Source organism: Simochromis diagramma, unplaced genomic scaffold (genome assembly GCF_900408965.1).
Source record: "Simochromis diagramma unplaced genomic scaffold, fSimDia1.1 OVJJ01000320.1, whole genome shotgun sequence".
Classification (NCBI taxonomy): domain Eukaryota; kingdom Metazoa; phylum Chordata; class Actinopteri; order Cichliformes; family Cichlidae; genus Simochromis; species Simochromis diagramma.
In genome coordinates this window covers 6,070,235-6,086,074 of record NW_024386773.1, presented here as the reverse complement: position 1 = coordinate 6,086,074, position 15,840 = coordinate 6,070,235, and the positions used below count along the sequence as shown (strand labels likewise).

General features: G+C 38.5%; 1 protein-coding gene across 2 annotated transcripts in view; it reads right to left on the bottom strand.

The window, feature by feature from the left end:
* Positions 1 to 15,788, bottom strand: part of fer1l4 (fer-1 like family member 4) — a 29,795-nt gene extending 14,007 nt beyond the window's left edge. The window contains exons 1-19 of one of the 2 annotated variants that reach the window (XM_040004948.1): positions 15,244 to 15,788; positions 13,382 to 13,437; positions 9,172 to 9,260; positions 8,480 to 8,579; positions 8,291 to 8,388; positions 8,119 to 8,163; positions 7,203 to 7,367; positions 7,028 to 7,088; positions 6,092 to 6,223; positions 5,951 to 6,013; positions 5,765 to 5,849; positions 5,516 to 5,684; positions 3,918 to 4,095; positions 3,079 to 3,265; positions 2,597 to 2,676; positions 1,519 to 1,644; positions 1,236 to 1,302; positions 454 to 560; positions 108 to 216 (exon numbers count right to left, since the gene is read on the bottom strand). In XM_040004948.1, coding sequence (XP_039860882.1) covers positions 108 to 216; positions 454 to 560; positions 1,236 to 1,302; positions 1,519 to 1,644; positions 2,597 to 2,676; positions 3,079 to 3,265; positions 3,918 to 4,095; positions 5,516 to 5,684; positions 5,765 to 5,849; positions 5,951 to 6,013; positions 6,092 to 6,223; positions 7,028 to 7,088; positions 7,203 to 7,367; positions 8,119 to 8,163; positions 8,291 to 8,388; positions 8,480 to 8,579; positions 9,172 to 9,260; positions 13,382 to 13,437; positions 15,244 to 15,322 — 1,996 coding nt within the window. In that variant the 5' untranslated portion in view covers positions 15,323 to 15,788. The remainder of the gene's footprint in view (positions 1 to 107; positions 217 to 453; positions 561 to 1,235; positions 1,303 to 1,518; positions 1,645 to 2,596; positions 2,677 to 3,078; positions 3,266 to 3,917; positions 4,096 to 5,515; positions 5,685 to 5,764; positions 5,850 to 5,950; positions 6,014 to 6,091; positions 6,224 to 7,027; positions 7,089 to 7,202; positions 7,368 to 8,118; positions 8,164 to 8,290; positions 8,389 to 8,479; positions 8,580 to 9,171; positions 9,261 to 13,381; positions 13,438 to 15,243) is intronic. The other variant, XM_040004956.1, reaches the window with a different exon arrangement.
* Positions 15,789 to 15,840: the final 52 nt, after the last annotated feature.

Genomic DNA, 15,840 nt, shown 5'->3' with positions numbered 1-15,840 from the left:
AGAAAATAATAATCAGATAAACTATCAGCGAAGATAATATCTAACTGTTGACCCACAGTGACTAAACCAGCAGTTCCCATATCCTGCAAACTGACCACCACATTTACCTATGGAGAGTTCAAAGGTTATTGGTTTGGTTCCTACAGATGGTTCCATCATTGTGACTTCAAACAGAGATGCAAACAGCAGAAACTCCTCCTTCTGTCCCAGGAGACCCTGAGGAGGAAAATAACTTCCCTTAAGTGATGAGCAGAAAATTCCCAACAATTTAGAAATTTAAAAAAATCATGTATAGTGTGTCGTTCATTTCTCTACATATGCAGAGAAGGGAAGAGCAGAAACAAAACAATGAGAAAAGATCAAATTTGATCTCAGTGTTGAAAACAGAATAAAAAATATGTATATATATATTTATTAAATATTCTCAGCTATCACAGTATAATTGGTACTCACCTCTGGGAGAGGGTGGATCTCCTCGACATCCACAGTCGCAGCCTCTGGTACCTCAACACTCGCCTCCCCTGACTCATCAGGTCCACTAGCAGCCTGAGATGCTGCTGCTACAAGAAGGAAGCAAAACAAGTGGATTCCTTTATTCTGTACAGTTAACCTATTTTTTTTTATCCTAACTATACTTTTTGTCATTGGCTTCGATTATCCAGAGTAAATAAAGGAAAACATATTGTGTTAAAAGATAAAACATTTTGTTTCAGCTCAGCTTTCAAAGAAGTCTGAGAATATCAGTGAAACAGTTTTGCCCCCAAAATTTCTTCTCGTTCACCACAACTGAATTCACTTCCTCTTACTTCAAACTCATTAAGTTGCCACCGGGGGAGGTCATAAAGTCCTGTTTTTTTTTCTCAGGCTTCAGACTGTGCTAAATGCACTTTTTTTCAACTGTTGAATCTGTATGATGTCAAAGAAAGTAAATAACCCTTCTATGGTCATGTCAGGTGCACAGCTTTGCTGTCCCAATCACCTGCTGTCCAGATCTTTTGGTTATGAGATGGGAGAGCCAATCGGTAACAAGACGCTGGAAGGTGAATCAGTCAGAGGAGGAACTAGGGGTCTGCATCAAGACTCATACGAAGTGAGTCCAAGCACAAAAGCACAGAGCTGAAAATGACTGGAAAAGGTCCCTTCATCTCCAGTGATCTAATTTTTCTTGAAAAAAATGCACTTTGGCGGCTTAGACATTACTTTAGTTTATTTTCTCTCAGTTTCAGCAGACTGACCTTCCTTCTTATCTTTTTTACTGCTCCTTTTCTTCCTCGATCCCAGCTTACTCAGGGCTCCTTTCATCTTTAAGGGCAAAATATAGATTCAGAAATGAATTAGTAACGTCATTAATGCAGAAATCAGGCCAGCAATAAAATTAAATAACATTGTATTACATGATGTTGTTGTTGAGATCCAAAATCCTGATTAGAGCGAAACATCATATAGAAAATACTGCTGATAAACTGAAGTGTTTGCTAATTGTTTTGACTGATACTGAAGTTTCAGCTGTTCAGGTACCTTTCCCAAGGCAGCAGAGCCTGTGTCTGCAGCGATGGCTGAGGAGGAAGAATAGACCTCCATGGAGAGAGCGAGGAGGATTCGGCCACGGTAGAACAGTCCTTCGCCCAGACCCTCATTCAAAGCCTGAAGAAGTGAACAAAAGATATATCAGTATACATATTGTCATTGTTACATTTTTCCCCTCCACATTCCCTTTGGAAAGTAATACCAAACACCCACCCAGAACACATGGTAGGACACCAGTCCATTAAAAAAAAAACGAGTATTCGCATAGGTTTACTGCTGCTGAAGCCGTGACCTGCATGCTATAGTTCACATGTACACATAAAACACACAAATGTTAATGTGATAGGGCTGCTAGGTGGGCAAGTTTTGAAGTCTTAAGCAATGTAGGTATGTTAGCACTGAATTTGTCCCTGAACCCTCAGAGATTGTATTTTATTATTTGTAATTGAATTAATTGAGGTTGCCAAACCACAGGGACACATTGGGCGGGTTTTTAGATTCCCAACATAGTAATATTCTTCTCCTTCCAAGTAGCATTGTGAAAGCAGTGATGTTTTTATGTTACAAATTATCGTGAAGTCCTCTAGTTACGATTATTTTAATCCTGCAAAGGTTACATATTATTCCTGCGGATGACTCCACAAGATGCCTGGAAGTTTTTTAAAAATTGAAATTTAGAGATGAGATTTATCTGCTTTCTTCCTTCAGGGGTAGGTAAGAAAACTAACTTCAGCCTTTTTTCTGTATGTTGTGCATAAAACTGCAACCAGCAGCTGATTAGGTTACATTAGCTTAGCATACACACTGTCAGTAGTTGAAAGTAGCCAATATTATTCTGTCTAAGGACAACACAATTGTTAGTTCTGGGGGGACTTTGGATGGTAGAGGAGATTTTTTTTATATATATATTTTTAGATAAAGCCAGAAGAACTCTTACCATCTTTTTTAGTCTTTGTGCTAAACTAAACTTGCTGAATGAGGCAAACAACAAATATTCATCTCCATCCTATTTTCAGATAGAGAGCAAAATAGTGCCTTTCTTAATGCTGGTTTGCTGGGTGTAGATTACCTGGTGGACATCTCCAAGGGTGGAGTTCTGAGGAGATCCATAAAGGTTAACCCAGCTTGGGCCAAAGGTGGGGTTAAATCCTGCAGACAAAGGAGGGACAGAAATTCTGCTGTTTCAATTAATGGTATAATACATTTTAGCATAATACATTTTTCAAAATAACATTTTTCAAATAATGTCGGTTTGCCAAACATGTAACGTTGGCTGTATTTAAAAGGGACAAAAACAAAATTTTGTCAATACTTATTGCTTTGCTTAAAACTTTTCAGTTTACCAATAATACCATTTTTAATCATTGATCACAGCTTCCTTGAAGCTTTGTTCCTACCACAAGTGAGCAGGAAGTGTTAAAGTGACAAATACTCGGTTATCTTTGCAGATTAAGATTTGATTTTCAAGTTTTTCATCATTTTTTAATAGAATTAAGGAAAAAAAAACATTATGCATTGTTTTATTAAGACAGTGTAAATCTGGGGTCACACCATTCCTGGTGGGGTCAGAGATCTGCTGCAAGTCAAGAAAGTGAGTTGCCAAAGCGATGTCGCCCATCTTAGAGTCATCGAGAATCTGAACTTTGATTCGCTGAGCCAGAGGAGGAAACTGTTCAATGAAGGAGATCTCCTCGTTCCAAACTGGGCAGTTGGTGGCAGTGGCGACAGATGTTTCCCCCTGAAAGCAGACACACAAAAAGATTATGAAATGTGACAACTCCAAACATTGTTATCAAAAACAAAACAACTTAAAAACAGCCTATTCTGCTTTCCGATATTTTCTGTGATATACGATACATGGCCAACAATTCAGATAGTGATGTCAGTGTATGTACAAGTAAACCCTTCAAGCTGAAAGGAGGCCTTAGACTGCTGTAAACATTCACTATCAGACAGTTCTTTCTACTCCTGGTTCTGTATTTATTCAGTCAGAAGGAACATCCCTAATGTGGTCAAGATTAGGCTGTCAGTATGAAAGCCCAACCTGCAGGCTGTCCAGACCTTCTGTTTGTGGAGGTGAACTAATTAGAAAAAAGTTGGAGCTAAGCCCATTAAAATGTAGGTAAGGATGATTTTAATCTCTGAAGCTACTCTAGCAAAACTAGAAAATGAGTTGAAAATGAGCACAAAAAATTTACTGCAATTCCAGAACTGACCTATGAATATTATAAAGCTGTGAACATCCTGTTTGTGTTTTTCTTGCAGATGTGACAATAGCAGAAACCAAAGTTTGGTACACAAGTTGAAATGCAGGAAAATTTGTTTCAGCAATGCTTCTGAACCAGCACTCAGACCACAAACAACATTTGTACATTTATATATCTGAGTACCTGTTGGCCAGCGAAGGTCACCTTCACATAGGGGTCAATGAATACAGTCCTGTCGGTGACAGACACAAAGGCCATTAGCCCCGCCTCCATGGTGGGCAAACCCTCGGCCCTGTAGATCCGGACACGGAACCGAGCCCAGGGGCGCTCAGAAGGCATACCACGAGGAAGCAGCAAGTTCCTGCAGGAAAAACACAATATCACAACCCACTGATGATGTGTGCTGTATGTTTTTATCAATCTCAGATTCAATAGTTCACAACGAGATCTGCGTTTTTGTTTTGCTGAGATTTGATGCGCCCATAAGTTTAGTGGTTGAACTCATGACAAAAGTTAACAAACTGGAACCTTTAGAATAAAGAGCAAAATTACTAGTAAGACAGACGACCCCATCTCATCACGTCATCTAAACACAGTGAATCCTGAAGTAAAGAAAGGGGAAGTTTAGTGCAGAGACATATTAATAAATCACAGGAAACCAGACAGAAAAAGCGAAACTAGTAACACAGAAGGAGTTATTTATATCGAAACTATGTTTGTGTGACGTGCAGCAGAACTATATAACCGTGCTGGCTTCTAATGCTTTCAGACCTGAGCTTGTGTGTTCGTGTGTTCAGGCCTCCATTTCCGAAAATGTAAAATAAAGATCATTTTTTGAGCTGTGACCACTCTGAGTCCAGTCTTTCTCTGTCGCCAAAAGAATTCAAAAGAACGGAATTTAATAATACTTAAGTGCTTCCATTAGGTAAATTATCCAGAACAATAAGAGGTGGTGTTGATTTATTTGTGCCCACACTTGATTTTAGGGGTCTGCTAGGACTGAGGTGGCCTTGTTAAGTCATAATCTCTGCATTCACTACTGTGTTATTTTGTTAAACAAGGAAGCTATTGTATTTTTCTTTCATTTCTGTCACTTTACAGCAATTCATACTCAAATTAGAGGGTGTATAATTTTGTTTTAAACATGAGGTCAGCAAATGTGGAAATAATTCCATTTAGGGAAAAATGGGCTTTACACTGGTCTAAACACTCAGTTTCAGGCAGTTTTTAGCTCAGTTGGCCCAAGGACTGCTATACCATGGCAAGCTAAAATTCACAAAAATCACTGCTCCTCCTGCAGCACTGCTCAGAATTACTCAAACACAGAATGACTTGAGGTCCTCGTTGCCACATTTTTCATTTTATCACTGAATTGTGATGGATCAAGAGCTAGATGAGCGAGATGACTTGTCGGGACTCGACATGATGCCAGAGAAAGCAGCGGAGTGCAGCCAATACAATCATTTCCTGTGAATACAGAAGCCCAACGCACCTGCTGTTCAAACCGTTTGCTTATGAGGGGCAACAATAAGGCCATGTATAAAGGGAGGTTGAGTGTGAAGGGAACTAAAACTGCTTGTTTCAGACAAAAACATATTGCTGCATAATAATAAAAGTATCAGACTAGAAATGACAGGTTCTCTTTACATCTTCTGTTTTTTATGTTATTGGTAATGATTATTATTGATTGTTTTTACAATGATAGAGACTAATCTTGTCTGAAATAAAGGTGAATAAGACATGAGGACTAATAATGATTCCAATACGGCATTAGAACTGACTTTTCAATGTCTTCGGTGGCTCCAGACGAGGAGGACGGTGGCAGACTGGGCATGCTCAGAGTATCCCCCTTCATTAGCACATTGAGGCTGGCCTTGACATAACCTTTGATCCCCGACCTTGTATCTGCAGGATCAGTGAGAGGAGCCCACTTCTGGTAGAAGCGGTGGTCTGGAGAGGCAGAGAGAAAAGAGGTCAGTGAGTACTGCAGTAGTCAGATCAGAGTACCACACTGTGAAAAGTACTTATACCCGGCTGGTTGTACACGGTAGATATGTCAATCTTGAAGGTTCCAATGTGGGTCAACAGGAAGGCCAAAGTCCGCCTGTGGAACACCTGAGAGGAAGAAACATCACAGGTGTTCACTTAGGCCATACCCTCAAGTATGTCACCATGGCAACATCATGAGAGACAATTGGAAAATTAATAGAGCTGACCTTTATCTCTATGACTTTATCAAGGAAAGTCTGTGGAGCCTCCTGAAAGTCAAACTGGAAGTTCTGAAAGAACAGAAGAAAAACTGTGATGGACTCTACTGCAGTCTACTGTGTTCTGCTCTTATCTCCACTCCACTGTACCTCGTTGTAGAACGGACAGTTGGTGGATTTCTGAGTTGCAGTGTGTCTTTTCTGGTTTCCTACGCTGATGAAAACTGCAGGGTTGATGTTCACTCCAACCAGCTTCTGGGCCTCGAGGATGTTCACATTTACCTGTATACACACACACACACACACACACAAAATTCAAATTTATGGTCTTTATAGTGTGTAATGATAGAGGACTGAGTGATATCCAGGTCTGTCTGTTGACTTTATCTAAAGCACATGTTGGTGTTAAACATAAGGCACAGGGGCGAGAATTGGCCTGACAAAAAGACTCAAATCTGGCCCACTGGAGTGTTTTGGACAATGTGAAGGAGGGCACAGATTTTGGACTTTTAACTGTTTCACAGGTTTTACAGGTTCTCCCACTGATAAAGACTGAATATTTTCTATGTATGATTGATTCATTATGAAATACTCTGACAGATTTCTTTCACTGACTACAGCAGCATTTCTCTATCCTGTAGACAAACTTTATCTTTTAATTAATGGCTACCTGGGACAAGATTCCTAATACTTTCCCAGCAAATGTAAGGAGGAAAAATTACTTAATTGGGGTTGTCAAATCTTAGTTTATGGGCTATGTGCATCCCATTTTGTTGACGAGGTAGCCAGATGAGTAAGACCATTACATAAAAACTGTAAGAAATGTGTTTTTGTTTCATGGTATGTAAAGAAATAAACCAAAACAGATAATAAAAAAATATTAACTCCAATATAAAACTCCAATATTCTAAAATACACTCAAAAGTTCTTCTCCTACAGGTTTCTCTCTTTGCAAAGCCAGGCAGTTGGCTGGATTGGACCCATCTTGAGAACAGGTTGTGGTCTGCGTGCCGCATGTTTGGCATCCCTGACCTGAACCTGTCCTGTAAACACCAGCCTCAGAAATAAATAGCTGAATGAACTCACCTGGAAGCTCTGGACTCTGGGCATCGCTCCAACAGAACTTTTAGACAGCGGCCTGCAACGACTGCGCGCACACACGCACGCACAAACACACACATAAAACAGCAGACAGTAATCATTTCAACTTCACTCAGATAAGCTACAGGTAGTATAACATAGAGAAGGTAACCTGATTTACCTCAGCAGAGACGTAAAGATGATGTTCGAAGCCTCCATGTCCATCACGTCATCATCGTAATCATCGTAATCACCATCCTCGTCTTCCTCATCCCTCGGAAGCAGATTCTGCCCCAGGCGCCGAGCCTCTCTGTCCAATTGATCGAGGCGGCCGATTGTCCGCTGCCTGATGGGAAAATACGAGACACAGTGACAAACTCAACCACGATTTACAGGAACGTTATTCCAGCAGTGCACAGGCTTGGACTAGAGTGAGACACCGTGAATGGTCAGAGAGGCTTGCCACACTTTTGTGAATAATAATAATAACAATAAACACGGACTTACAAAGTGTTTCCTAGTTTGAATAAAAGCCACATATCAAAGATAAGCATGCAGACACATAGGGTCACACGTTCATTCTAACATACACACTTCTATACACATGAAAAGGAGCGAAAGTGTGATTCAAAATAATGAAGGAAGGATGAGGGGAAAGCATGAGGAAGATGATGTTATCATAGACCTATGGCCTCCACAGAGGGAGGGGTCGAGGTGGATGGAAGCAGAGATTAATTAATCATCAAGCCTGAGATGATTTTCTTGTTTTTTCTATTTCTTTGTTTTGTATTTGTGGTATCTTTGGGCTTTTTTTGTTTGTTTGTTTGTTTGAATATATCAGTGACTCTTTAAATATTTATTTTCTTTTGTTTTATTTTTAATATGCTATTATGCATGTGAAGCCCATTAAATCTTTATGCATGATACATCGGGCTATAAACATAAATAAACTGACATTACTGTAGACTGACTGCTTGATAAAAAGCTTGAATGATTAATGAATCGGAGACTCCTGTGAGGAAGAGTTTTACTCTATGTACAGAGCAGCTTTGGTGTCAGCTCACTTTAAAGATTGTGTAAGTGATGTTAATTCTCACCCTTCAATGTCATCAGCTCCTTCATTTCTGATGACCAGAGTTGATCTGAAGAACAAAAGAACAAAACTAGTCAAGCTAAAACATCTTGTAGTGGCCGCTTTCATAAAACAGGTCTTTACTGCAGATGAGATTTAAAAAAAAGATTTTTCTGTCCAGCATATATATTACTTACTCATCCTTTTCTTCATCTATGCTCAGAAAGTCCCGTCCATCCCAGGTTCCTGCGGTTCCTTCAAGTGGATGAAACCGAATTTCCAGCTCTATGTAGATCTACAGAAAGAAGGAGATGTAACCAGAGGTAAGTGTTTGCATTTAAAATCCTGACTTTCATACAGCACGGTGTGTGATTGTGCGTCCTCACATCAGTCAGGCTGTAGCTGGCATCGGTGAGCGGTTCCCGTACTACCAACCTCCCAGAAGTCACGACATGCTGGAGGCTGATGATCAGCTTCCCAAGCAGTCTACAAAAACAAGCTTTCAGTATAACTTACACAACAGCATTTGATATTTACGCTTAAAAATACAATTTAGTCAATATAGAGAAAGTAAAAATGTATAAACATGTCAAAACTGAATTTCTTTTTCTTTCTACTCTAACACCACAGGTGCTTTTCATTACTTCATTTTCATTTTTCTCACATCTTATTCATGGAGCAACTGCAGGGCTGAATAACAATAATTAGCAAATCTGTGTCTGTTCATTGCACAGATCACGGATGGAAGGATGCTAATCAGGCTTGCTAGGATCACCCTCTCATCCAAATATGATCATTTCTGTGTATATAATCTATGTTATTAGGTCCTCCCAGCTGAGACGTGTGAGTGTTCATCATAATAATTGAAAGCACCCCATAAACTCACCATGGACTTACCTTTTACTATTAATTATCATTATTAGTTACTATTTCATTATGACAAATTGATAATAAGATGTGATGATGACGTTTTTGTTAATCTGTTGGATGTGTGTGTGTGTGTGTGTGTGTGTTTGTGTGTGTGTGTGTGTGTGTGTGTGTGTGTGTGTGTGTGTGTGTGTGTGTGTGTGTGTGTTACCTGTTAGAGAAGAATTTACTGCAGTTGTAAACGCTGACGGTCAAAACTTCAGTACTGATCTCTTTACCGTAGTGAGGCCATCGGAAATGCTGCAAGTACACACACACACACACACACACACACACACACACACACACACACACAGTTTTGAATGTATTTAACGACTTCTTCACTGAATTCAGATGACTGAGCTTCGTTCAGAGGTTTACAAACATGGTAGTTATGCTTCCATACACTATAAAACACACTATAAAAGACTGAAGTCTTGCATCCTCTGACATCTAAACACAACGACAACAAGTAGATTTGTTTTGAGATTATTTCTATCATTCTGCTGGTAGAAATCTACACGAAAAAACATTTTAATATTGAAGTTGTCTTTGGCCAGAGCTGCAGTCATTTGTACAATTTCTTCTTTAAAAAAAGACACTGGACTCAAAACAAAAACCATTAATGGTCTTAAAACATACCACCAACACAAAACAATCAAGAACGGGAGTTTTCCACAGTTTTACACTTATACTGACCTGATTTCATTTAAAACATTATGCATTAATCAGAGTCTTTCAGTGCCTTGACTAAGGACATTTTTGGAGGCAGTGATTGAACCAAAAAAACCCAGTAAGTCTGAGTAAAAAAAAAAAAAAATGGAAACAAGAAGGGGAAAAAATGACACTTTGAGTCAAAAATCTGGGTTAAGTGATTTTCTTACAGTTTAGAAAATATTTTTTGGAATTTATTTCAATAGAAGTCACTCAGAATTTCAAAAAAATAATATTTATCACAAAGAAAAGAAAGCTGTACTTAATTTTATTGTGAAAATAAATAATACATCCATAAAACCATAACTGTAGCCTACTCGGGTGGGAATAGTTCAGGAGTTGGGATGGATTGGGGGTGTATTTTTATGTACCAGAATATATTTGAAAATTCAATAAAGAGATGTGAAAAAGTAAGGAAAAATAAAATAAAACCACACTATCTTTGTGCCAAATCATCTTCATATTCTTGGTTTACACATTTGTTGTGTAAAACTTTATATCAGCTACTGTGCAATGCCTCCGGTGCCGACATTTTCAGACACACTTCTTGTATCTGAAGCATAGATAAAAGCAAAATATGGTTCTATGATGCAGTTTGACAATTACGTCATGATTTTTAATTAGCATGCTGGGATTCACAGATAAAAGTCATAAAGAAACAAATCTGTCAGGATCCATCACTCATCATGATTCACAGTTAATTAGCTTCATTTATTTGTAAAAGTTCAGTTTTTATTTCAAATGTTAATATTTCCGTTTTCTCAGCCATGACATCTTGTAATTGTTGTACTAAAAGAATTTGATCCTCAAACAAACAGAAAAATTAAATCTAGATCCAGGAAAGAACTTTGGACATTTTCCACTTCAGCTGTTAATCACGGTGTGGCAGACACACACAGATACACTCACCTGGTCACACCTGAAGAACAAACAGATGTCTGACTCAGAAGCAAAGAAATATATACTCAGATACTCATGATCACGTCACAAGAGGTTCCTGTATTACTTTATCAACAAACAGGAGGTTATGTAATGAGACTGAGGCTTTTACTCGGCTTTCTTTTTTCTTCTTTGAAATCATGCAATAGTGTTTCTTTTTCTTTTAATGTATTTATTGTCGGAAAGGCCTTTCAACTTCCAAAATCCATCACAGAAGAAACAATAAGAGAGAAAAAGAAAAAACTAATAAGTCAATAGATACAGAATCAAGAAGGTGGGAGAACATGGATGGGGACACATCTGGAGACGGGGATTATACTGAGCTAAAATGTGTCAGGAAGGCTTTCCACATGTGAGAAGTTGTGGGATTTGCCTCAGAGAGAATGGTTGATCGTATCAGGTTTAAGAAAAGACATTGTATCACAGAGCCACTGCACATGGGAGGGAGCATTGGTGATGGAGTAGGAATAGGTGTCACATTGCCAATAATGAGGTGAGATCTCCATCTAACCGGTTGGAGAATCGTTTGTACTCCACTGGGACACCAAAGATGGCAATACGGCGAGTGTGTCAAGTTTAAAGAGAGTATTTTTGACACTGTGTCACAGCAATGCTGCCAAAATCTCTGCTGCCCAGAAATGTTGCCAGGTGCTTCATTAGGTACCATAAACTTGTATTCTGACATGTGGCAGAGATGTATCCTCTTAGATATATCTCTTTTGGAAGAATGTTGAAAGCTCTCATTTCTTTAAAGCAAGTCAGAGCTGCAGCCAATTATTCATTATTTATAATACGAGTTTACATTCTTGTACTTTTATAAATGTATTAATATTTTTCTTGTTAAACTAAAGTGTGCGCATGTTGGATGTAAAAGCCCAATTAGGGGCATTAGTTGGAAATGAACAGCTCTCTATGCAGCATATGAGTATCGTGCTCTGTCCTGGAAACATGTTAAACTGAAGTGTGTGCATTAAAACAAATATTTAAATTAAAAATAAAATAGAAGAATGCATAATATGAAAAATAATAAATATCCACTCTCTTCTGCTTATCCCTCTCAGGGTCACGGGGCTGCTGAAGCCTGTCCCAGCTATCTAAGGGCGAGAGGGAGGGTACACCCTAGATAGGGTGCCAGTCTGTCACAGGGCTAACGCATCGAGACAATCATTCACGCTCACATTCACTCCCGCATTCAAACCTATGGGCAATTTAGTGTTTCCAATTAACCACTAACTGCATGTCTTTGGACTGTGGGAGTATCCGGGGAGAAACTGGGCAAACAGCAAACTCTGCAAAGAAAGATTTACAAGCAGAATTTGTTGATGTCGGTTTGGTTTGTAAACCAAAACTATCAGTCCAGTGTTGTAGTTCAGTCTAGGATTGGATGGGCTGTTATGTCTATCAAAACCTTCATGTTGAGTTGTTGTTTAAATATTTTAGACCTGATCAGTTTAGTGGACCAACCAGCTAACAGACCGTGAGCCATGCCAGGAGGATGGATTCCTCTATCACATCTGTCTTAACAGAGTGAAGCAGATTAACGTCAATTCATTCCAGTAGCAGGCGTGTGTGCTGAAGGAGTGGCTGTGTGTGCACTATAGGAGGGGTACACTCTCATATCAGTTTAATTAAAATAGTTTCAATCTGTAGCAGGCAAACAGCAGCAGCTACCAGCTCCAACACGCGCACAGCGTTTCTGTCTTTGTGAGGAGCCTCAAACTGACCATTTATTGTCCTCTTAAAACCAAGTCTGACGTGTCAAACAGCCCCCTGCGAGTTCAACGCGGTCCTGATAAACAAAGAAGTACAGACCAGAACAGACAGAAAGGATGAAAATCATTTGATCTGAAATCTCAAATGCTCTCACTTACTAAAAGTGTGTTTGCACAAACCTGTGCATAAATCATGTGTATGAGGGCTTCCATTAGAATGAAGGCTAATCTCCGCACTCCCATCTGAACAGACATCTCTTTAAACGCCAGAGTCACACAAGAAACGAAATACTGATGCCTCCCTTTGATTTGTGGCCTCCTATTTAGAAAATGCAAGCTAAGCATTTTGGCCGGTCTCGTCACGCTTTTCTTTTTTGATTGTTTTGTTTGTTTTTTAATCAGACACAACTAACTTGTGGATCTGAATTGAGAAACGGAGAGCGATGGTATAAAGTGCCAGCTTCTCCATCGCAATTTTGTTACAGCTATATTAACCCCTGCTTTAATCTAACTTACAAATTAAATATCTCGCTGTGTTGAGGAAGACTTTAAAATACAGACTGAGAATAAAAACTCCATAGTAAAGTCAAAATACGATTTAGCGTCATTGTTTTATAGACAGTCTCGCATCGTCGTCCCCTGGAGATCATTAGAGAAAAATGCAGGTTTCAAGGAACTGGGTTTATAACTGGTCATAGTTTGAAGATAGTTTTGGAAAGCAGATTTGTCAGGTAACTATACATCTGGGGATTATGAGGACGGGTAAGCTAGCCTGGTAACTTTAGACTCTGGAGGTCTGCATAGACCATTACCCAAATCCAAATAATGCCTGTGATTGTTCAATGGTGCTCAGAAAACTAGAAAAAAGCAGATGGAAACCAGAAAGCTTCCAGCACCAAAAATCCTTTGGTTCGAGATTTTAAATGTTCATCTGCAGAATATGCTTACAGGGATACATCCAGCTGGTGCTTTTCTGAATGACATGAGCATGTCCATAGCATAATATGGTTTACTGACCTCATTGAAGATAGCCACATTCTCACACTGCAGGACTCTGGTTTTATGGGTGAAACCTGAAGGAAAGACAGACAGACTGTGATGCTTTTGTCTGCACACTGTGAATAAAATATAAACATAGCAATAAAACAATACTGCCTTGTCTAATGTTCCACTTTGTGGCTATGTTTTTTTTGTTTTTTGCTTTGTATTTATGTGTCTCTTTCTTCTTAAAAAAAAGATGTGTAATTCAATAACTTGCTGTAATTTTCATCATTTCAAGCTGCAACATTTCAGAAAAAAATGTACTTCATTGTTTTTTTGCACAGAAATGAGTGATCCTAATCTTAAATATGTTTTAATTTAAACTATCTGACAACATTTACAAATACAGCTTTACTTTGAATTAAATAGTCATTAATGTCAATGGCATTATTTTAATAATTACAATAATTATATATAATATATATAATAAATATATTTTGGCCAAAAGCTCACTCACTGTTAATTATTTTAACTTCATCGTCATCATAGTATGAATTTATTACAAAAGCCAAACCAGATCAGTTGTTAGAATGAGATAATAAACAGATTGTAAGATTATGAAAAAATTATAAAGATCTTACAAAAAAGCACCAACTGAAGTAAAGCAATGTTTTATTTACACGTTAATGCATCAATAAAACACTCTAAAAGCAGTTTATAATGGTGTGGTGGTCACAGTTACTTAAATACTTTAAATGCATCGCCTTTACTTCTAATTGAATCCCTGATAATATACGCATCAGCATCTGAATACTTCACCTCTGCAGTGTAGGGACTTATTTTAATGTTGACTGAGTAACACCCATACGTGTACATGTGTAGCAATTTAATGTTTGTTCAAATGCTGACAAATAAACTTTTCTGTACGCTGTAATGAAAAGACCATCACAGAGTACACTTTAACGCTCTTCTTAGCACAGCCTAAAAGTTGATTTAAGCAGTTTCTGTTTTACACCAGTACAGCTACTGGCAATAATGAAACAATAAGCTGGTTTCAGTCAAGACTGAAGTTGGCTTCGGACCACATCAAAAAATCGTCACTAGATATCAGGAAAAACTAGATAAAATTTATTAAAACAACAACAACAACAACAAACACTGGAAATGTGAACCTAAACAATAAACATCAACCTTGTGTAGTTTAATGCTTCTTGAATCCTGTCAATCATTTGAGCTTCAACGTGTTTTTACTCGTCATCTGAGCTCCATGTTTGATTTTCTTATTTGTTCACTGTATGAAATTTAAATTCATGCAGTGAATTTCTCAGCTTAAAAATAAACAAAATAAATAAATCTCCACATGCCAGCAGTGCTAAAATAACTTTTCCCTTGTTTCAGTTGCTACATCTGTTTGTAGTTTATGTATTTGTTCCCATTTCTCCTCCTCTTACCAGTGTCCCTCCAGAGGAAGTGAAGCAGAACAAAAACAAGCCTTGGATGAAGTTTAAAAAAACAGTTTCTCTCTAACGTCAGAGTCTCAAATGTAAACAGAAGATGTAACGCAGTGACAATGAACTCTACACTGCTCTGCCACCACAATAAAAACCCATAATTACAAATCAGTAATGCAGCTTTTAAATGTAATACTCTGGATTTACTTGTTTTCAATTATTGGCACTTTTCTGCTAGTTTTTATACTTTCAGTATTTTTATGTGGAATTTACATTGTTGCATTTTTACAGTTTGGTACTGTTACTTTTACGATAAAAAAAAAAACGATAGAAGTTCAATAAAGCAAACCAAGAACACAGATCATGTGTGTCCTCACACTTTTGTTTCACTTAATGTGCCAAAGAGACCAAAGGTGTGTGCGGACATTGCTGCTGTGTGTTACCAACCTCTGAAGCAGAGTTCGACCTTTCTGTCAGATCGTCCTGGCAGGTTAAAGATCCTCTTCAGATTCACAGTGATGGACATGATAACAGACACCTGTTTTTCTGTCTATTTACATCATGTCCTTATGAAGTCGACTCATTGCTTCTTCTCCGTCTTCCCTCTTCAGTGGTATGAAACTGTGTGTGTGGCTGTACAGTTAGTCTTGTTAAAGTGTGTGTGTGTGTGTAGGGCAGGTCCTTTTAAATGTTTGAGAAAGCAAATACAGTTGCTCAACTAGTTTCCTCCTCAGAAAGCACACACGCACACACTCCAGCCTTCTGCAGAGTTCACCTGCACCCTGTTCCAGGAAGCAGTTTTAACTTTGAGTGGATGAACTCTATGATGGGGAAACAAATGTTTGATTCCAGCACAGATGATCAGATAGTTTGACCAGCTCTGAGTGTGTTCGACTGAATATATGGAGCAAAGCCTCCATTTTAACCCGATGGAGCTGAAACATGAACGTCAGTATGTTTGTGTGAGAAATCATTCATGCTGAGAGGTAGACTAGCTAAACAAACAGTCATCCTTCTCTCAGTAAGTAAAGATAAGAAGAAAAT